At 37.7% G+C, this 23,124-nt stretch overlaps 1 protein-coding gene across 1 annotated transcript in view; it reads right to left on the bottom strand.

Annotated features, from left to right (window-relative positions):
* The window catches only part of BICD1 (BICD cargo adaptor 1), a 139,257-nt gene that overhangs the window by 43,752 nt on the left and 72,381 nt on the right, over nucleotides 1-23,124 (bottom strand). The window contains exons 3-4 of the mRNA XM_039247703.1: nucleotides 16,279-16,431; nucleotides 9,194-9,619 (exon numbers count right to left, since the gene is read on the bottom strand). Coding sequence (XP_039103634.1) covers nucleotides 9,194-9,619; nucleotides 16,279-16,431 — 579 coding nt within the window. The remainder of the gene's footprint in view (nucleotides 1-9,193; nucleotides 9,620-16,278; nucleotides 16,432-23,124) is intronic.

The raw sequence follows: 23,124 nt of genomic DNA, 5'->3' as shown, positions 1-23,124 counted from the left end.
TAAATTTCAGTGACTATATAGTTAAAACACCAATCCCCCAAAACACACCTCAAATTTTGATGACGAGTACTTAAATTGTGAACAATGGGTAAGTTATAAACTTTGCTGCTTCAATACAAAATCATTACATAATAACATCATGATAGGTGACCAATTACATCACTTCTTCCAAAGTCCTTCAGTGATTGGTCACTGCACATCTGTTATTCAATTCATTCACAGACATTAAAGTGTAGTTGTGTTGTCTTATTTTCTTCCAGTGATAAACCCACATGATGTTTCAAAAAATAGTCTAAAGAGGGCATTGGGAAAGAAAAAAAAAGAGGAGAAAGAAAAAAAAGAAGAAAAGAAAAGAAAAAAGAAAAAAAGGGAGGGAGGGAGAGAGAAGGAAAGAAAGAAAAGAAAGGAAGAAAGGGAAGGAGGGAAAGTGAGAAAAGAAAAAAAAGGAAAGGAAGGAGAGAATGAACAAGTAGCAGAGAAACAGAGAGACAACATTGGAAGTGAAATCTGAATTAAACATAAATGGAGTTACAGAAGAAACTGTTGAATTTGCGTTACTGACACTGGTGCCATGTCAAGGAATTTAGATATTCAGCCCAGGCAACTCGGAGATGTCTCAATATAAGTCAAAAGAGTAGTTGTTACAAAAAGGATATAAAGGTCCTGGAGAAAGTGACATGGGCACACTAAAGGCACTCTCAGAGATATTTTCAGACAGCGAAAGTGCAAAGGATAGAATGTTGAAAGCTGATCCAAACTTAGGAGTATGACAATTTAACAAGGCATAGGAAGGATTCTTGCTCCTATCATAAATTATATACTGAGAAGATGGCAAGATCAAAGTATTCTTGATAAGTTTTTGGTGGGGAGGAGGCACAATTCAAATTTTATTTCAAAGGCTTGATATCTTTAATAATCTGTAAAACATAAAGTTAATTTCCCTAGTTTATTTTGAGGAAGATTAAATTTTTATCTCAAAGATAAGCTTTTTATAAGGAAAATTTTGAATATGTTTCTACTTTTTGGATTACAGTGTACTAAGTAGTTTTAGTGTCTTTTCAATTCTTTATACATTAATAACCAACAATAAGGGAGTTTTGAATGTTCTGATAAAGAATTTTTAAAGATCACAGAACAAAGGGCGCCTAGGTCTTGATCTCGGGGTCACAAGTTCAAGCCCCATATTGAGCATAGAGCTTACTTAAAAAAAAAGATCACAGTACAATTGAATTTTCTCCATTAATTATGAATGCTTTGCATGGTTTCAGTGTACACAATCATTCATGACCAGTAATATCACACAAAGCAAGGACTGCCTGTATAGTATGGTCATGAAATTAAAACTAAAAACAGAGTTTCGTTATTTTAATTTATTATTGGAGTCCTTTAAGTCACAGCTTTGATTTTATGACATAGTGCTTGCCCATATCTGGAACACAATCCACAAGGTACATATTATGGCTACAGAAACCAAAATATTCCAAAAAAATAGTATTGCAGGTTTTAAAAAAAACAACTAAAGATGTAGTATCAGAGAATTCAACTCTGATCCTGGCACCATTTACTAGATCTATGACTCTGGGCAAGCTCCAGTTTATTAACTAACAAAAGGATGATTGAGTAAGATAGTGAATTTAATGCTCTAGGTATTATAATGTTAGCTGTTGTTAACATTTGGGTAACTGGTCATTCCTATGACCAAAATATTTCTACATGGCAAACGCCTTTGTTTCACAGATTTGTATCTGTATTTGTAAAAGCAACTATTTCATTTCAAAGTCAAGATATATTTCAATACAAATCCTCTTAGTTGGGCTTCATTAGATACAACAAATTGTATCCCCGCTGAAGATGAATGGAATTACCCAGACTATTGGGCAATAACTTTAAATGAAAAACACAGGTAATTAGGTAATGTGGTACTTGATGAAAAGCCAAATCAGTTGAATTTTTTTATAAAGGAGACAAAAAATCTTCTAAATATTCTATTATTGACATTGTATACAATCTCAGTGAAAATGTATTATTTTAGGAATTTTCTTTTTCTCTTGAAAACTAAGTGTATTTACTCTGAAAAACTAAACATCATTTGATTAGTATACATGATTACAACAGATAAATCTGTTTCCAAAAAGCCTTTAAATAGGAAATAGCTTTTGACTAAAATAAAAACTGGACCAGAACAAAAGGCACTGTGTCTCAATCTTGTTTTTAGAAGATAAAGTGTTATAATAAATGAGGTAATATTATTAGGAGAGTTTTGATCTGTACTCTGCTGATTCTGATTTAAAAATAACATTTTCTAAGACTACAAGGTAAATCTATAGCCTCTCCAGAAAACATCAAATAGGACATTGTCTCTTTCATATCTGTATTCTCCACATACAGTACTAATTTTCACACTCAGTATATTTCTGGTGGAATCACTTGAACAGAGAATGATATCCAAATTTACACAGACACACACACACACACACACACACACACACACACACATACACACATTTTTTCCAGACAATTAAGGTTGGTGTGTTCCCCGTCCAATGATAACTAAATCGTGGATAATTTTATACAACTTCAGCATCGTATTTTCGCTCAGCTATTGAGGTTTGAAGTACCTTAAATTATATTTAAGTCTCAGAAGTAGTGCACAAACTATTTAAGATATGTTGTGCTTTGAATTAATAAATGTAAAGGACTTCAAAGATTAAAATTATTATTCATTTTAAGAGTACTATTTTAATCTCTATTTGTGAAAAAATTATCCAAGAGAGACTTGCTTTCATCTTCCATAGTGATGAAAATCATCTTCTACAATCATCATCTTCTATCTGGAAGTGAGGATTTTACTTTTTATGGTAGGGTGGGTTGTTTTGCCAGGAAACTTGAATGCAGAATTTGTGAACTACTTAATCCAGTGTTAGTATACAGTATATGTTAACTATTGTTATTATTGTCATTATGTCCCATAGAAATTTTTTTAAAGTAATCTCTACCCTCAATGTGGGACTCAAACCCATGAACCTGAGATCAAGAGTTGCATCCTCTACTGACTTACCCAGCCATGTGTCTCTCCCATAGAGATTTTTTAAATTTCACTGTATGTTTATCTTTTAAATCATATGTATTAAGTACTGATAGATCTTTTGTGGAAGAACAAAAGAAAAGATCATCAGAATTTGCACATTCATATTAGAACTTTTATAGGAAAAGAAATCAAAAAAGAAAGAAAGAGAGACATAGCATGAGTAGGGGAGGGCAGAGAAAGAAGGAGACACAGATTCTGAAGCAGGCTCCAGGCTGTCAGCACAAAGTCCGACACAAGGCTCAAACCCTCAAACCGTGAGATCATAAGCTGAGCCAAAGTTGGATGCTTACCAGACTGAGCGACCCAGGTGCCCCTATATGCTATTAGTTTTCATAAAATCTTCATCCTACTCAACTGACTCTCAATTTGAATGGTTGGTATGATTCCTGTAATGGTATACATACTTTCAACATACACAAATAGAAATCAGAAATAAATAATGTATTCTTCTATGCTTGAAGTGAAACAATTCTGGTAATCCATATCTGTTCCCTGACAAACAAGAACTGTGAAAAAGATCAATCTAGTGAAAGATCAGCCTGGTGACACAGAGTTGGCCAAAGGACCAGCAATTCCACTCCTAAGCATATACTGAAGAGATTGAAACATATGTGCACACAAAAATCTGTATATAAATGTTCATGCCATTAGTCATAATAGTCAAAAAGTGGAAACAATTCAAATGTCCATCACTGGTAAATGGATAAATGAATGTGGTATATCCAAACAATGAAACATTATTTGGCAATAAAAAAGAATGAAATACTAATATATGTTGTAACATACATGAACCTCCAACATGTTATGCTAAATGGAAAAAGCTAGTCATAGGGCACCTGGGTGGCTCAGTCTGTTGAGCATTCAACTTCAGCTCAGCTCATCATCTCACGGTTTGTGAGTTCAAGCCCTGCTTTGGGCTCTTTGCTGTCGGCGTGGAGCCCACTTCAGATTCTCTGTCCCCCTCTCTCCCTACACCTCCCCTCCTCACGCTTTCTCTCTCTCCCTCTCTCAAAATTAAACATTAAAAAAGAAAAAAAATCTCAGTCATGAAAGGCCACCTATTGTGATTCCATGTACATCAAGTGTCCAGACCAGACAAATCTATCGAGATAGAAAGTAGGTTAGTGGTTGCTCAGGGCTGGAGTGGTTACTGAGTACATGGTTTATTTTTGGTTTGATGAAAATATTCTAAAATTGACTGTGGTGATGGTTGCACAACTCTGTAAATCTACTAAAAAACACAGAATTATATACTTTAGCTGGGTGAATGTATTATATGTGAATTATATCTCCAAAAAGTTTTTCTAAAAAAAATGACATACTCTTCCCTTACTGTTGTGATAATAGATGCTCTTTTTATGTTTTCTGATATATGGCAGAAAAAGTAAGGCTTTTGAGAAATGGATTTGCTTCTAAAGCTTTTATTAAAGGTAATCTTTAACTGTCAAGTCCATAATCATTTAATGAGTTGTCAACCTTGTCCTAGGAAATTGTATGTGTCACGTTAAGTTTTAAAAAACACAGAGTGACCTATCTTCATATAATTAATTTCTACCCATAGAAATTAATTATATGAATTAATTGATTCACTCTGTGTAGCAAGGAATTCTACTTACTAAGGTTTTATATTGAGCAAATGACAAAAAAAAAATCTGTGCCTCAGTTTCCCTATCTATAAAATGAGGGTAATAATATTATCTACCCGATACAGTTGTTGTAAGCACCAACCAATTAAGCAAATATAAATCAACTGCTCTGAACACCTACGAGACATATAGCAACTTGACCACTTACTATCATTATAGGAAAAATTAAAATTGTCTTTAATAGAGTAGATCCAAATATAATATAAATCTTTATTCTTTCACATCCATGAGGATACCACAAAACCTCAGTTTCAGTTTCATAGAAATATTGTTGTTCTGTCACATTAAATGTGAAATATAGCTGGTGTCATACTGAAAGAAAAATCCAAGTTTTTCCCTTAGGTTGACTAAGGAGAAATCTCTTTGCAATGTGAGGTTAAACAGAGGCTATTTATTGAAGGCAGAAATATTAGCATAAACAGAGATTCCTTTAAATAGATTAAGAAATTTAGTTTCCTCAGACAGGATCTACTTATTTTCATTCTAATAAAACTAATTAAGGTACCTGACCATCACTGGAAAATATCAATTACAGTTGATCTTGAACAATGGAAGCCTCTCACTGGAAGCCTTACCAATAACATAGTCAATTAATACATATTTTATATGGTATTTGTATTATACACTTTTTTTACAATAAAGTAAGCTAGAGAAACAAAAGTTATTAAGAAAATCGTAAGGAAGAGACACCTTCACAGTACTGTAGTGTGTTTAAAAAAAAAATCTGCATGTAAGTGGAACCATGCAATTCAGACCATGTAGTTCAAGGGTAAGCTGTTTAACCTATTTTAAATAATAGAGTCTTGAGGGTAATACAACTGTCAGAGACACTAAATTGCAGTTGTACTAAATTTTCATATTAATTATTACCATTTCCCAGCAGATGGCAGCACGACCTCTTGAGGAATGGACTTTTTTTTTTTTTCCCCCCGTAATTCTATCAAAGGCCTGGTAGAGACTACTGGTGAGGCTAGTTTATTACCCTCCCTTTATGAATGCACCTCAGAGAAGTAAAACAACTCCCCCATCATTCCTGATACCCAAGGCAGAAACATATTTTTTCTTTGCAGAACCAAGTCAAGTAAGTACCCATAGATGGGAAAACATAATTAACATGCATAGATGGAACCTTGTAAGATAAGAACCGTTCAATGAGCTTTGACTTGGGCACCCTGTTTTTAAAAGGTTTCTTTAATTCTTAAGAAGAACAATTTAAAAGTTGCATATTCCCTGGCACAGGGTGTTACATCCCTGCCTGTGCCCTTCTATCTCTCTACAAACTGTCGACATTAACTGAGCACAAGTGTTCAATTTGAAGGTGCACAGCCTTCTCTCAGATGCGGTACTTTGGACCCTGGCCCAAAGAAATCCTAAGAGACAAGGGAACTCTGAAAACACAAGCTGGGATTTCCATAGCATTCTGATGTTAGAAGCGGAGGTACACAAGACTGAGAGCTGCCTGACAGTATGGCAGCTGCAATGCCCTGCAACAGCCATAATTTCAAAATCCCAAGTGGTTTTAAATAAAAGTTGTAATATATTCAGACAGCCCTAGACTCCTCAGGCAGCAAAACTGGCCCTGCCTGATGAGAGGGCTTTTCTGGTCCTCATTTTCTCGTCTTAGAGTGAACAGTCACATGTTTTGCTGCAAAAATGTGAATATTATTTGATCATTCACTGCTGCACTTGGTCTCATTAGGGATGTTGCAAAATATATAATATATGTTGTATATTACGTTTCTACATTCTAAACATTTCATTTCAACACATCTGGCTCCAAGCATTTCAGAGAGCCACACGTAAAATACATCGGACTGCTTGCTCCTTGGAATGTCCAGACAGTGGTGCGGACACAGAGGATATGCTGCAAGATACGTTATTAGTACTGTTGTGTATCCGAGCTGTCATATTATTTTCAAGCCTCATTAACATCAAAGACAATTGCAATTACTTTTCAGCAATGTATCCTGTAATGTTTTCATAATTTTCTTATTTATATAAATTAAACCCAAGGGGATGCATAGCTAAGGAAAACCTATCGGATTATAAATTATGCATGAAAGGATATATTCTGTTATACTTGTACTCAACAGTTTGAATGGAATACATTCTTAGAAAAAGTTAATACGCTTTTTAAAAAATTTTGCTTACCATAAAATGGTGACTTTGTCTCAACCAAAATTAGATGTTAGCGTTGCTGTGAGACAGGAAGCTGCAAAGCCCCCACTTCCTGTGCTGAGCCCTAGTCTCCACAACTAAGTGTGGGGCTGACTTTGGAACATAAGGCCCTGCCTGTGCCTCTTTATATCCTGACAAACTGTCAACATTAATTAAACACTGGTACACAGTTGTGTGCTGTACCGAGGTAAGGTTTACCCAGCCAAGTCTTTCTCTCCCTAACTTTCTGCTACATGAACATCCCTTTTCAGACCTCACTCTCTGACACTTCGCTGTTACCTTTCTGTATTCCTACCAGTGAGCACATTAGCCCTTCTGAGATGACTCTCCTCGAGCCAACTGTCCAACAGTAAGTTAATAATAGTAATAAAAGCTAAAGAGAGTGCTCAATAAATTAAAAGCACTATGGAGTTGAAATAGCAGTATCAGTTCATAATTATTGAGCGTTTACAAGGCACTCTACACACGCTAACTCATAAACCAAGCCACTCTAATGGGGAAGGAGTCTGTATCCCCACTGTATGGCAGAGTCAAGTGCTGTCCCTCTATAGGAGGATTCTCAACTAGCAGTTGACCCTGCAGCAATTGAAACCTGTGGGGTATTTTGTCATCACGTTGCCTGAGGAAATGTAACCAGCACTTAAAGGGTTGGGACCAGAGACCCTAAACCTCCAGGAGCTCACCAGTCACAGACAAGGAGGAATCATCCCACCCCAAACGCGATGACAGTCCAACCCGGCACCACTACCTTGCTGAGAACTTGTCTCCACCATACTTTTTGTTACACGACCCATCTGTTTCAGAACTTTCTACTATTTCAGGTGACATTTAGGATTAAATGTGAGAGTTTGCAGCCAAAGAGCCGACCCAGTTGAAAACTGTTGAGCAGAAGAGCCCCTCTTCCTATGATCTTCTACACTTGCCACCGTAAAAAGAAAAAACAAAGGTCTCGACACACTTTTTATCCTCAAGCTACCAACACGATAGTTTAAGAAAAATTTTATGTTAATTCTATCTAATTTGGGGACATGAATTCTTATATTATCTGTCATGTACAAATTTAAAATATGTTTGCTATCAATCTAGTTGCATTAGTGTAAACTGAGCAAAAAGACAGAAAAATATTACCTACACAGAACTGGACTTTGCAGTCAGGTAAAAGTCTATATAAATTCATTTTCTTCCCATGGCCATGCCCTCTTGATTTCAGTTAAACACTGTGAAGATGAAGTCTGTTCTCAGCCAAAAGCTCAGGGCAGGTAAAGTACACAATATGTTCACTCTTGATGTAACATTAACAATAAACCTATGAAATTAACTTCACTGGGCCACTAGTTTCTTATTTATTTCTGCTCATTTCACTTTTTAGTCATCATTTCTGTAGAAGCAGAAAGTTATAAGCCCTGTTTACTGTAGAAATAAATGACTGCAGAGTCCTGACAGCCTCTAATTATCAGCTGTATGCAAAGAACCTTGAGGGAGGCAGAGGGGAAGATAACAGACCAAAGAGTAAGCCTCAGAGTTAATCACCTGACAAGCCTGTTGAACCAGATTTCTGGCTCAGTAGCCCTGCGTGGAGCCCAAGAATGTGTAGTATGAGGAAGCCCCCAGATGATGGTGATGGTGGCAATTCTGTTCTTCAGACAAGATTCCCATTATCACTGAACTAAGGTATGGCAGGAAGGCAATATCTAAACTACAACAGCCATTTCACAGTGAGAGAAACTTAAAGGCGGGACTCTTCACATGATTTTTGAATTTGAAGATGCTAAAAATTTAAGGATTGGCTCATGTTGGAGTAAGAACCCCTTGGTTTCAGATTTTATACCTGCTCCGTATTTTGAATCATATGATATCCTGACTAATTTGTAGACTGAAAGTCTTTCATGTCTTTTAAAGCTTAAAGTATTCCTGCAAAGGGTATATTTATTCTTTAACATTACAGTTGTTTATGATGGAAAAGTTCAGTTTTCTGTCATATCACTCATACATAAAGCTTTTGAATTCCGTAATTAGAAATGTGTCAAGAGGCTTCTCTCCCTTCACACCTGATCATAATCCACTTTATGGCTCTACGACCTATTTCTTAAAGCCACGCCAATGAGAGATTTCTTTTCAACACCTCTTCGGTCATGTCTTTCTAAAATACTGTACTTTAAGGCTGCTAGGTGAAGAAGCAATATTTCAAAAAATAAGCTAGAAGTAAAACGTGAGAACAAGATGTCATAAAACAGGAAGCGTGCAACCTGCAAGAAATTCACAGTAACAGAAGAGATTTTACCTGCATAAGTTGCTGCTTCAACTTCTGTATTTCTGAAATGTTCAGCTCACTGAATAAGTCAGAAACAGGGTGTAGAGACTCTCCTTTCCTTAAAGTGGGAGTCCGATAGTCTCCATTGAGTTTCACAAGGGGCCCATGGATATGCCCGTTCATTTTGTCATCATTGTTCGGCTCACCAGCATCCTCCGCAAACTTGAGTCCATCTACAGAGATGCTGAGATGGTTGTCGTTGAGGCTGATGTACTGGGAGAGCTCCTTCCGCAGGATGTTCTTTTGTTCCCTCTCGTTCTTTAGGGTCTCAAGGGCTTCCTCCAGCTGGTGCTCGGCAATCTCTTTCAGGCGGATGGCATCTTCCAGCTGGCTGTTGAGCAGCACGGTTTCCTCCTCAAATCGCTTAATCTCATGCTTTAGACCTTCATATTCAACCTGAATTAGATAGGACAAGGAAGATTCATAAAACTAAAATTTGGGTCTTACAACACTGCCATTAACCTCTCTGGTAGACCTAATTATTTAAAAAATTAAAATGTTAGTTTCAGGTATACAATATAGCAAGTAGACTAATATAACACTGTATGTTAACTAAAGAAAAAAAAAGAAACTACACAGTGTAAACTGTACCTCCACTAAAGAAATCTCAAAAAGTACACAGTATACATACTCTTAAGGTAACACAGTATGGTTTCTTTGGAAATTATATATAATTTATAACATTATTATTATATAATTTATATATATAACATAATATATAATCTTTATACACTTCAAACTATATATAAAAATTCAATTCTTAAAGATGAAAAAGGTGTCTGTTTTTAGGATTTCTTTTTATAGGAGCCAATGGCCAAAAGGGGGCATTGTTTGTCTGAAAATATACCTGGGAAATTTTTAAAAAATCATAGTTTATCAGAATATTTACAACCAAGAAAATATTTTATCATCACTATAACTTTGTTTTATTTAATTATTAATGATGAGGAAAGTTTTGTACTCAGATAAATTAGCTAAAAGGTCACAAGAGTTTAATCTCAAGAAAATATGTGTGAGAGTAAAACAAAGCAAAGAAAAATTGTATGTGCTTACAGATAGAATCTGGGATAGTGGTACTGATGATTTAATAACAAAAAGTATATACTGTTCTCAATGTAATATTCTTTTGAATTAGAATCAAATGGCCTGTTTAAACACTCTCTTGGTCATGGAAGCACACAAGTGAAAGAGATCCCTACTCTAAATTGACATGCCAGTTTGTTTCATTTTGTTTTGAATTTAAATTTTAGTTAATGATGAGGTTTTGGGGGTAGGAGTTGGGTCCTGAGCCCACGGCCAAGAAAGAATTCTCGAGGTATCTTTGGTGCAAAAATGGTGATTTTATTAAAGCACGGGGACAGGACTCATGGGCAGAAAGAGCTGTCCCAGACCCTGTGGAGAGACTGCTTATATATATGGGAGTTGGGGGAGGTTAAGTACAGAGAAAGTCTCCAAAGAGATTTTTAAGTGCTAAAGAAGACTCCTAGGATACTGGAAGCCTAGCTATTGTCAAGCTAAGGTTGTTTTCTCTCTAGTAAAGCATTAGTATTAAGAGAGTCGGGAGTTCCTAGAGAAACATTTCACTCTGCCAGCCTCAAGCATTTGTCAATGGGCTGCAAGTTATAAGGAAATTTAGTTCTATCTGTCATTTCCTTCCCACATCAGCTAACATACAATGCAATATTGGTTTCAGACGTAGAATTCAGTGATTCATCACTTACAACAGCCAGTGTTCGTCACAAGTGCCCTCCTTACTATCCATCACACCCATCTCTCACCCACATCCCTCCAGCAGCCCTCAGTTTGTTCTCTATCTCTAGTCTTTGTGGTTTCCCTTTCACATGTCTCTTTGTAATTTAATAACTATTTTACCTCCACACTATATTGTAATCTCCTCAGAAGGAGGAAATACTTGTTATGCGCCTAGGTGTCCCTCACAGTGCTTCAATGTTCTTCCATTGTGTTTCAACAGAATTCTGCTCCTCAACAAGTGTTTGCTGAATAAACTATTGTGGATGAAAAAATAAACTAGAAAAAGTAATATAATAAAGTCATTATATTAGATACTAATATAAACCATGTGTTTAGTTTTACATTTATCTTAGTGTTTCTATTAAACTTGTATTTTAAGAAGTATTTTAAAAAATTAAAGAATCGGGTTCATAGACCATGACCATTTTCATTTATTTCTATTCCACCTCCCAACCTCTATTCTTCACATAATCTCAATGCAATGGCTTGTCTCACAAAGGTTAGGATAACAATTTTTGTTATAGGTTTAGGTCAGATATAGGTTTGGCTGATGTAACAGAGACCTAAATAAGAATGATGGAGTCTAGAGAGAAGTTTGCTTCTCTGTCTCTTGTAACACTACGGAGGTAGTCAGTCAAGGGCCAATAGGACTCTCTGCTCCATAAGATCATCCTGGAAACAAGTTTCTTCTACCCTATTGCACTGCCTCCTCCTCTGGTGCGTATGATCTAAGGCAGCGTGCCACCTTGATCTTGTTTCAAGCAGTGGGTCAAAGTAAGGGGAACACTCCTTCCCTTTAAGAACATGTCCCAAAATGTGCTCATGTCACTTCTCATATCCCATTGGCCAGTACTAATCATATGAAACTTATTTACAAGGGAGGTGACAGAATAAGAATATATCTTTCCTCTGGGTAGCCTTATGCTCAGTTAAAACGGGGTAATACATTGGGAGACGGGACTAATGGATAATGATGGACAAACAGCCCTCCCCATTATACAAGACCATTGGAACTTCACAGGTCCATGACAGAATCATTCAAAAGACACAAACCATGGAAATTGCTTGGGATACCAGAAACTGTGTCCCTATGTCATGGTTTCTTCTAGGCTTGCATATATGCTATAAAGTTATCTTCTTCTTGACCTTCTCTTTTCCCTTTCCTGGGCAACTCAGGATACCTATCACTTGGTAACCTTTCCAACCCTCTGACTGCACCCAAATTTCATGATAGCTTACATTTACAGACATTTCTTTAGTTTGCATTGTAAACCTTTTATTCCATAATCCTTGTTAAACTGATGGCTTAGGCCAAGGAGTGTCTAACATAACTGTGTCTTCTGGACATAAACTAGCCCACCACCTATTTTTGCAAATACAGTTTTATTAGAAGACAAACTATTTCGTCTATGGTTATTTTCATTCTCTAACACCAGAGTGAAGTAGTTGGAAGAGATGCTGTTAGACATATATGAGGCCTGCAAAACCTAACATATTTACTGTCTGGCCCTTTATTGAAAAGTTTACTGATTCCTGAGCTACACTTGAAGACATTAATTTAGTTTGCATTGTAGATTTTATTTTGTGATTCTTATTTAATAGACAGTATACTTCATGTAAGACTTGATCTCTTTTCTCTGGGCAGCTTTGCTCACTCTGCTCACTCAAACATAGTTCAAGCTCCTAATAGTTACCCAGCTGTTTCATGTTTCTCTGCCTCAGCAAAGGCTGTCATCTGGAAACCTCCTATTCATCCTTCAAGACTCATGTCAAAACTCTGATCTTTACTCTAAAGGCAAACATCCCTCTTTTCTGATGCCATCACTGTAAGGCCACATCATGTAATCAGAGGTCCGAAGTAGAGGCACCAAGAAACAGGAATGAGAAGGCACTTAAAAATTGATGCCTGATTTTTTAAAGGTCTCATCAAAGTAATCACTATTAGAAAAATCAGTACTTTGGTATGATTCCTTATAGCAACTTCATAGTTCAGTAACTTTTTTATTTTTAACTACAAAAGGGTTAGGGGTAAGTATCATAATCTTTTCAGAGTTTAGGAACTCTAAAAATCTTAATCTGGCCCTGTGTTGCCAAATCTAACACAAAGCTTTAATATGCAATTATGTGGATGGCTATGAATTTATTACTGCCGTCACTACTGGGACTATAAATTCTTTAAGCCAGTGACCATATCTTTTGTCTTAAAAAGTACATGACCTCATAGAAAGATACTCCTGTAACACTGGTTAAATGAAATAAAACTGAACTGAATACATTCCCTAGGTCTCTTATGATATTATTTCCTGATTTAGAAATACATCCCTGGAGGAAATGTTCTTCATAATAGAAGTATGATTGAATTATTAATTTTAAACAGGGGTTTCGAGGGTTAGATAACAAATATTGAGGGCTTTAGCTTAGCATGTGGGATACTAGGGACATAGGACTTATTGTTTCTTCCCCCTCCCCCACCTGTACACCTCTAGACATTGAAGCTACCATAATTTCCTGCCCTGTTAGGTAATACTGGGACCAGGCACATTTTTCTGTTAACTCTATGTTAACCAATACTGAGACGAGGTTTGAAAAACTTGGCTGCTTCTGAGAAATACTTGGTCCTAGAAGATGAGACCCATGTCAGGACCCTTGCTTTGTTGTGCCTCCTAACTGACAGCCATCATATCACAGACCCAGTCCATCCCAACCAGTTCCCCACCATGCAACACCCAGTCGAGAGCCTAAAACCCTATGAACACCCTTTCCCTAACCCTCCCATTTTAGACATTACTGAGGCTTTGTTGAGGTGGGTGGTCTCTTACTGGAAAGACTATTATTTATGAGACTGAGAGGTCTATTAAATAGCTTTGCTTCATCAATGAATTTTTTTGTGGGAAATTGACAGTTGACCTCTCTTTATGGCTCCTACACTTCTTTCAGATATTTTATTTTTAAAAAGAATCAAGGTATAAATCATATTTATAAGACTGGACCTGGTTTTATCTTGTACACCAAACCAAATCAGCACACAGAGTAAAATTCTGAGTCAACTCTCTGCTGTTCCCATATATTTCATATTTATAAAATAAATAAAACAATAAAACTTGGTTTGGTTAATTACAATAATATGAAATTATAATTTCCTTTCTAAGCCAAAGAGAGTGAATATGAAAGAAAGAAAGAAAGAAACAATTTACTCATTCTTTGAACAGATGTCTATTCAGTGCCTTCTATGGGCCAGGCTCTGTACTAGGTGGCTATTATGGTTGAGGGGGATGGAAAGTAAACAAAGTAATATACAGGAACTATACAGAGAATAAGAAGTGCTATTTAAACAACGGTTATTTAGAAAATAATCAATAAATAGTTTTAAAAAATAGAACGTCAGGAAAAAAGAATCTTCTAGTTTTTTGAACTAAGCATTTTAAAATGCTAGTACTCTACCGACTCAGAGAAATGGCAATACTCAGGCTGCGAGAGTATAGTTTGCATAGGGAGCTTCAGTACAAAGCAACATTCAGACCAGTTATGAGATTGAAAGCCAGCACTGTCATCTCTTTGAAAAAGAAAAAACAACTGTGGCATGTGTACATAAAATTTTATACTTAATACTTCATTAATTGGAAAGAGAGCTGATGATGGATTCTAACTCTTGGCAATAAAGCCAACAGGAGGGGGCAAAAAACCCAAAAAGCTAAACCCAGCATTTTCTTAATTGGGAGAGACTTATAACACTACAGTGTATCCATTTGTCAGGAAATAAGCCAGAATGGCCCTTTGTGCAGAAAACGATTTCAAGTTAATTAATTAGACACTTAATTGGGAAAATTACCATATTGCATCTAGAAAATAAAATTAAAGAGATGTGAACATTTTCCCATTTGTTTGTTTTGTTTTTTTCAAACTTATGAGTTAAGCATTTGATCTCCATATTTCAATTACTGGTGGAAGGGCAAGGATAAACCATAAACAGTAATCAGCCAGACTAATAGTACAGATTCCCACAGAAACAGCATCTGGGTTAATGAATACTCACAGGATACCTTGGCAGACTTTCAAGAATACCTAACACTGGCCTAAATTAACCTCCTGAGTAAATCAGTCTACCACATGCAGTGATGGGAGGTTACAGGAAGGCTGTCTGGCCGCACCCCTGCCTGTGCAGAGAGCAGAGAGGATTTATAGGAACTAGAGATAATGGCCGCTTCAAATATCTGCACTTCAAGTACATTTGCTTCAAGTCCTCTGCATTCTTCATCAGTGACCAAAACACCAAGCAACAAAAAAATACCTTTCTTAAGCAGTTTCTCAGAAACACACTCAAAATTTCTTCTCAGGCTGATTTCTTCACCGTGAGCTCACTGCACCCAGCCAAGCTGAGACCTGGGATGCTCACAGGAACCTCAGAGCACACACACACAGGGAGTCAGTGCTTCAAGGGGAAGGACTGAAGTAAAAACAGAGGCGGATGTCCTGGTAGCCCTTTTTAATGGTCTGAAGCCACCTGCTGTACTCCCTGGTAGATACTTTGTTTCCCCAACACTCCAAAACTGGGGCAAGTAGCAATGATAGAAATCAAATTTCAATTGTGTCAATACATTGGATTTTTTTCCCTTCTGGATTCTTTCTTTCCCTTCTCAACCCTTGTATCCATCAAACCCAAAAATAGTTTGGGAATGAGATAGAAGCTTGGGAAGGGAGGAGGCGTGGAAGCATACACCTGGGCTGGTCTCTAAGTTTACTTACTAAGTTACTTACTTTTGTTACTTACTGTAACATACCACAAGCAAACCAATCAGGAAAAGTAAGCAATTAAGCTATCTAAGCCTCACTACCAAAAAAAAAAAAAAAAATTTAACCACACGCAATGTTTCTGGTTACAGATGAAAAAATATCAAATATTATCTTTTTCTTATAATTTATTCTTATTGATTTATATTTCATAATTCCTTTCCCTGTATGATTTGAAAGCAATTTACAGAGAGAGAGAGAGAGAGAGAATTGCTCTTTATGAGAAGCTGTCAGGTTAAATTGATTACAATACATTTCAATTTCTTAACACAGGACTAAAAGATAAACTAAGATTCTGCTTCTTATCCAACTAAGTTTTATTGTAAATTATCCTTCTTTTAAAGGTTAGCTGAAATGGGAGGAGGGTCGGGAAATACCAGCACATAAATACTGTAGGAAGGTTAAGGCAAATTCAGACAAGTTCCTTTCCAAAAAACTAAAGAGAAGATTTAACTTCAGTGGTCAGAAGATGTGGATCTATCCAGAGTGCAACTAAAAACCTTCTCGAACCTCACCTGGTTCTGCTTTAACGTGGACACAAGTTTCTGCAACGTGATATTTTCTTCTTCCAGCTCAGTGTAGTCCTGAAGGAGGCGGGCTTCTCGGAATTTATATTCTCGGATTTCATCCTTCATCCGTATTCTCTGTAGCTCCACCATCTCATTGTTCTGAAACAACAGAATAAACAGTCAATACAAAGCTTTCTTATGCTAGGTTTTATAAAGTGCAGATACCTTGGTGGTTAAAGATAGTAATAAAACACCTCATAGAATGTAAGTCAGTACCACCTTTTATTGAATGGCAATGTAGTCATATTTGTCAAAACTTTCAAAGCACATAGACGAGATCCAGCAAGTCTACACCGAAAAATCACTCTTAAATACATTTTCATAGAGAAAAATAAACCCATGTATATTTACACAAAGAAATGGAAACAGTCTAAATGTGTGCTTTTAGGGTAACAATGAAATAATCAGGCATCCACTGATTGAGCATTATAAAATTATTTTTAAAAATGAGAAAAAAATGAGGAGCTTTATATACAGAAAGAGAAATATAGCTACAATATATTTTGAAATATAAAATTACAGACCAGTACGCATACAGAACCAACTTTTACACTCAAGGGGTATGGGGGCCGTCCATCCACAACTTGCCGCATAAGCCACATGGTCTGACCTGCCTCTTTCTAGCCCTTGGTCACTCACTGCAGCCTCAGTAACTTTCCCCGTGCCCCCCAGCAATGCTGGACTTGCCAGCTTGCTCCTGCCTCGAGCGTGTTACACTCCCCCCCTCCCCGGAATTTCTTGCCTCCAGATCAGGGATTCTTTTTATTATTATTATTATTTTAATGTTTATTTATTTTTGAGAGAGAGACAGAGAGTGAGCAGGGTACTGGCAGAGAAAGGGAGATACAGAATCCAAAGCAGGCTCCAGGCTCCGAACTGTCAGCACAGAGCCCGATGGTGGGGCTCCAACCCATGACCCATGAGGTCATGACCTGAGCCAGGAGTCTCACACCTAAGTACCTGAGCCACCCAGGCGCCCTCAGATAGGGGTTCTCAACCTCATTTGTGCCATGGCCCTCTTTGACAACACGTTGAAGGTGATGAAGCTCTCCTCAGAATAATATTTTAAAGGGAAGTGAAAGGGTTCAGAGCATGCCACCCGAAAAATGCCACTTTAGCATACTGATTATTTTGAGCTGCAAGCCCCTTTTCTACCTGAAAGCAGGACAGGAAATTGCCTCTGAGAAAGGCGTTCTCCCTGTGCTGGAAGAGAAGAACATTCTCATCAGCAGAGACAGTGTCGGCACCAAAACGGACTTGTACAAACAAACCTACTAAAATAACCCTGGTCTTCCACGAGCCCTCCATACATTTCCTAGTCACTCTTCCACAATGTACTGCCCGTAGCCAGTTTATCATATCTTGTCACCTCCCCACAATGATCATTTTTTGTGTGAAAAGGTACATAAGTTTTGGGGCCTAATGGCTTCATTGGGTCCTCATTTTCCTTCTAAAGCCTCTTGCGTACATATAACAAAGTGAATTTGTAAGCTTTTTCTTGTTAATCTGTCTTATATCTTATGTATGTCTTATTTAATATGTCTTATGTTTAATTCTTTGGCTCAGGCAAAGAGAGGAGGGAAATTTTCCTCCCTCAAAGCCTATGCTTTGACAGAATTACAAAGGGTACTGATTATATTAAAATTGAATTAATACAATATTTTAAAACTTACGATATGGTAATCAGGTCGTTTATTATAGTCATGGTCCCCAATCAATCATACTTCCCCGTGGTGTCTCCTCTCACGCTGACTCTGAGCTGGCCTCCAACTTGCTTTTGACCCACAGAAGGTGGTGGAATTGAGGTGGGATTTCTGAGCCTGAGACTCAAGGGCCCTGGCAGCTCTCCTGGCACGCTTCCGCCATAGAAGAAGCCAGGCCGGTGCGGGAGCCGTGCGGTCCAGCCCAGAGTCAGCACCAGCTGCCAAGCACAGAGGGAGACTTTGTGGACTGTTCTGCTCAGCTGAGCTGCCAGGTGACAAGCGGCCACGTCAGTGACCGCAGGCAAGTCCGTAAGAACTGCTCAGCCGAGTGCGACCCAAATGACTGATCCACAAAATCATTCAGTGCTGTTTTAAGCCTCTATGTTGGCGTGATTCCACAGTAATACTAACACTGTAATTATGAGTGCTGTTTTATTAACACAAAGTAATAATCAGATTTAGTGGCAGATCTAAAAAATATTGCAATTTCAAGGCAATAATATTTGAAAATAGCTGCAATAACGAAAATGTGGTATGTAAATACTGATCACAAAGTAGCAGGTCATGCTAATACTACTGAGATTCGATGCTTACATTCAGGTGGAAGGCCATGTTAAATTTCAGCCTGACTTTAGTGAACACAATGTAATTATTTCTCCCACCCACGCTTCCCATCAAGTCTGAATTCCCATTAAGTCTGAATTCTACTCACAGACTCTAAAGACTCACGTCAAAAAACTCTTCTGCTCCTCCTTGTCATTTAGATCTCAATTTAAGTGTCATCTCCTCAGAGGGACCTTCCCTAAACAGCTAAAATGACAGCTCCCTGGCCCTCCCCTCCCTTCATCCTATATGATTTACTTTATACATTAGCATTTAGCATATAATAGGTACTCAAAAAATAACCATTGAAAGAATAGCACGAATCATTTCTTGAAATCATTCACTCACCTGTTATACTTTTGATATTAAATTCCCTTTTTCATCTGAACATAATGGACCTTTTCTGTATTGTTTATCAATCGGTCCCTAACACCTGGCAAATTTTAGGCTCTTATAACCATGGAATGAACGACAAAACACGACTACAAATGGCTAACTCAAAGTTTAAGGAAGAATATTCTTGCTGGGATTATGGCTTTGGTTTTGTGTTGTTGTAGAGTGGAAACCAAAGGCAGAATCACACACTGTGAAACAAAACACACCTACATCTGTGAAATAACTAGACCTGTTATAATTCTTCTTCACTATATAGTCCAGCAACACGGAGGCAGAAGCGTTTCTTTATTCCCTGCTCCTTGGACAATACTTTGAGCACACGTGCTCAATAAGTATAGAATGAAAACTAGAGTTTACTATAAAGCCAAATTACAATACTTCATTAAATTCTTTTATTTTGTAGAACATGAAGACGAAGTATTTTTCTATTTCTTGAAAAACTTACCATTAACTGAGTGACATATATTTATTTAATCTTCCATATCTACCTACATAAAGATGTGAAGAAGCCTGATATATTGAAGGCCAGTCATTTATATAAAACTGTAAAGAAAAATGTTTAGAAGAGATGCTATAAAATGTGAATGTAGACATTGTAAAAAAAAATGTAATGACTAGAAGCCTAGCTTGTATACACTGAGAATTAACCATGAAATCTCATAAAGTAAGATGGTAAATGTCAAACAAATTTAAGTCCACAGCACAACTAATGAGGATCACTAACAAACAACTCATAAAATGGCTAATGAAAACTCCTGATGCTAATTAAGGAAAAGGAGGAGCTTGGCTGGGAGATGGGTTAAGTTGAAAAGACAAGCCAACAGTGAAACAGACATAAGGCCCGAAGGAAGAAAACTGGTCTTCTGTATTCTTCTTAATGTTTATTTATTTTTGAGAGAGAGAGAGAGAGAGAGAGAGAGAGACAGAGAGCACGTGTGAGCAGGGGACAGGCAGAGAGAGAGGGAGACAGAGGGTTCCAAGTGGTCTCCACTCTGAGGGCAGTGCGCGGACGCAGGGCTCGAACTCATGAACCATGAGATCATGACCTGAACAGAAGTTGGACCCACGACTGACTAAGCCACCCAGGCTCCCTTGGTCTTATGTATTTTGCTAGAAGTCCTTGTTTTTTGAATATTTTTTAACGTTTATTTATTTTTGGAGACAGTGCATGAGCAGGGGTGGGGCAGACAGAGGAAGACTGCATGAGAGGAAGGCTGAGGTTACTTACTTCTCCATGTCTGCTTCTTTTCCTGCAGGGGGAACCACCCACCCCCAGGGTCGCTTTGTGGATTAGAATGGTACCAGGTAGGAGGGACCGATTAAAAAACCAAAAAAGTCTTGAATCTCTCAAATTCAAAAAGGCCTTAAGCACTAGTGGTCATGCTACATGTCTGCAATGTAGTAAGTTTCCTGCTTTCCTCTTCTCCTAGTATCAGTTTCGCCTTCCCTCCCCTAGAATCTTGGCTCACGTTTCCTTGGTTGTGGTAGTATGGAGAGGAGGAAGGCAGGGAAGTTTGGCTCCTATTCCCATTCTCATTTTCATTAATTTCTTCCAATCTACCTTTTACAGAATAATAAATCCTTCCTGGGATTTATTAAAAATCACTGGGGCATCAGTTAAACATCGGACTTCGGCTCAGATCGTGATCTCACACATTGTGAGTTTGAGCCCCACGTCGAGCTCTGTGCTGACAGCTCAGAATCTGGTGCCTGCTTTGGATTCTGTGCCCCCCCCCCCTTTCTGCCCCTCCTCCAATTGTGCTCATGCTCTCTCTCAAAAATAAATTAAAAAAAAGAACTATTTTAAAACATTATTTTTAAAAAAACCTTGACCTTTATATCTGTATTTCCATTTCTATATCCATGATCACCTTTTCTCAGCTTGTATTTGCCTTCAGCCCATTCTGATGAACACTGAAACTGCGCTTGTCAAAGTCATCAGTGACTTTGCGCTGCCACTAGATTTGGCACAGGCACAGCTCTTGCTCCACTTCTTCGATGGGATATACCACTCCTTCCTTTTTGAAACACCTTCTCCTAACGGCTTTCCAGACATCTAAACTAAACTCACCGGTTGCTTCCTTGCAGTCCCTCCTGACTTGCTCCCCATCTGAGTCTGCTCAACCTCTAAATGTTGAATGTTCCAAATTTATACTGAGCCCCTCCCTTTTCTGCCTACTTACTCCCCAAGGGCAACCTTGTCCAGGCGTCTGGCTTTCAATAAACCACCTATTTGCTATGATTTTCAAATCCTTTCCAGTGCTAACAGAACCCCATGTGCCCGGACTCCTGCCTCCTATAAAAAACTCATAATCTATCTTTCTCACACTCACCCATGAGGCTCCCTTCTTTGGTTTTTGGTTTCTCAACCACCTCAAGTTGAGTCATCCTTTAGAGTTTTTACATTTTGGATTCCTTTTTTCTTGTTTACATTGCTGCTTCTTCATTAGGATTTGAACCTAAATGTCTTCTCTATAAGAACCTTTTCCTGATCATTCAATCTAAAGTAGCCACCCAGTCACGTTCACATAACCCTGTGTTAATGGTATGAAAGGAGTTTATCAATACTGATTTATTTGTTTGTTTGCTTATTGGCTATTTTTCTCCCACTAGATGTAAGAGCCACGACAGCAGGGACGTTGTCAGTAACTGTTTGCCACAGTGCCCTAAATCCAGTGGGCACGTCCGTCACCCATGGTAGTTGTATCCCAGAGCTCAACTCCTCACTTCCAGCCTGGACAGGATTAATGGTAACATGTAGTGGTGAGTATATTTTATACACATGGTTCATAAACTGAAAAAAAAATTAAAAAGCATACCTAAAAGCAGGTCCCATGTAAAATTCTCTAGTGTTAAAAAATCCTTATTGGTGACACCCATTTCATGCATATTTATACTTTACTCCATCTCTAGAAATTTGCATTAAGGAAAAGATTGAATAAACTCATTTACTGTATTTATGTATGACTGACATGACTTGTGGTGTTCTCTCTCTTAAGAATGGGTACAATTAATGAGGAACAGAGCAAGACATCTCTGTGATAACAGCCCAATGGACATGGAAGGATTTTCTTCCAAAAATCACAATAAGGCAAATTCTGCTGCTCTAACAGGCAGTAATGTGGGCTTTACATGTCTTCAGGAGAGCTACCAATGAGGAAAACACAACATCCCGAGCACCAATGAGTCAGCATCTTTAATTACAATCCAGAGTTAATAACTAGGAAAAACAAATAGGGCGATTTTGAAATGTGGCTTAAAACAAACATGCTCAGCAAGAAAAAGGAGATATTAGATTTGTTATGGCTGGAAAAGAGTCACAAAGAAGAAGAAAATTATGATTTCAGGACAGCATTTCCCACAGTGAGTTCTGAAGTAGGCTATTCTATACAGAGTTACTAAGCGCCATTCAAACATAAGTTTGGGAAATATTAGGTTAAATAAAGTTACACACTTATCTTCTTGTTGTTGCTGGACTTCTCAGAGCACTTCATTTGCTAGTGTGTTTTGAGACTTTGTAAGAGCAAGGTATGGTATGCAGCGTTTGCTAAGTTTATTTGATTGCAAGACTTTGGCCTTTTAGAGGAAAATTTTGAACAATCCACAGACCAAATCACTGAAAAATGTCATTCTGAGGCAGTAGAAAATTATAGTATATGTACAGCTGAATGGTGTAAACCACTAAGCTCCTTATCATTTGCAACTGTCAAGGGTTGAATAGACGATCAGATTTAAATAATGGCATAAAATTAAAAGCAGAGGAATAGACAGATATTAAAAAAGGATAAAATGGGATGCCTGGGTGGCTCAGTCAGTTAAGCATTCAACTTTGGCTCAGGTCATGATTTCGCGTTTTGTTGGTTTGAGCCCTGCATTGGGCTCTGTGCTGACAGCTTGGAGCCTAGGGCCTGCTTCAGATTCTGTGTCTCCCTCTCTCTCTGCCCCTACCCCACTTGAACTGTCGCACTGTCTCTCTCCCTTTCTCTCTCTCTCTCTCAAAAAATAAAATAAAACATTATAAAAAAAATTTTTAAAGCATAACACAAGATGATCAGGTCCTGATTGGACATAAATGAATGACTATACAAGA

The sequence above is a fragment of the Hyaena hyaena genome, unplaced genomic scaffold (genome assembly GCF_003009895.1).
Source record: "Hyaena hyaena isolate Hyena2069 unplaced genomic scaffold, ASM300989v1 scaffold_303, whole genome shotgun sequence".
NCBI lineage: Eukaryota > Metazoa > Chordata > Mammalia > Carnivora > Hyaenidae > Hyaena > Hyaena hyaena.
The sequence above is the reverse complement of the archived record's forward strand: the minus strand, read 5'-3'. Positions and strand labels throughout refer to the sequence as shown.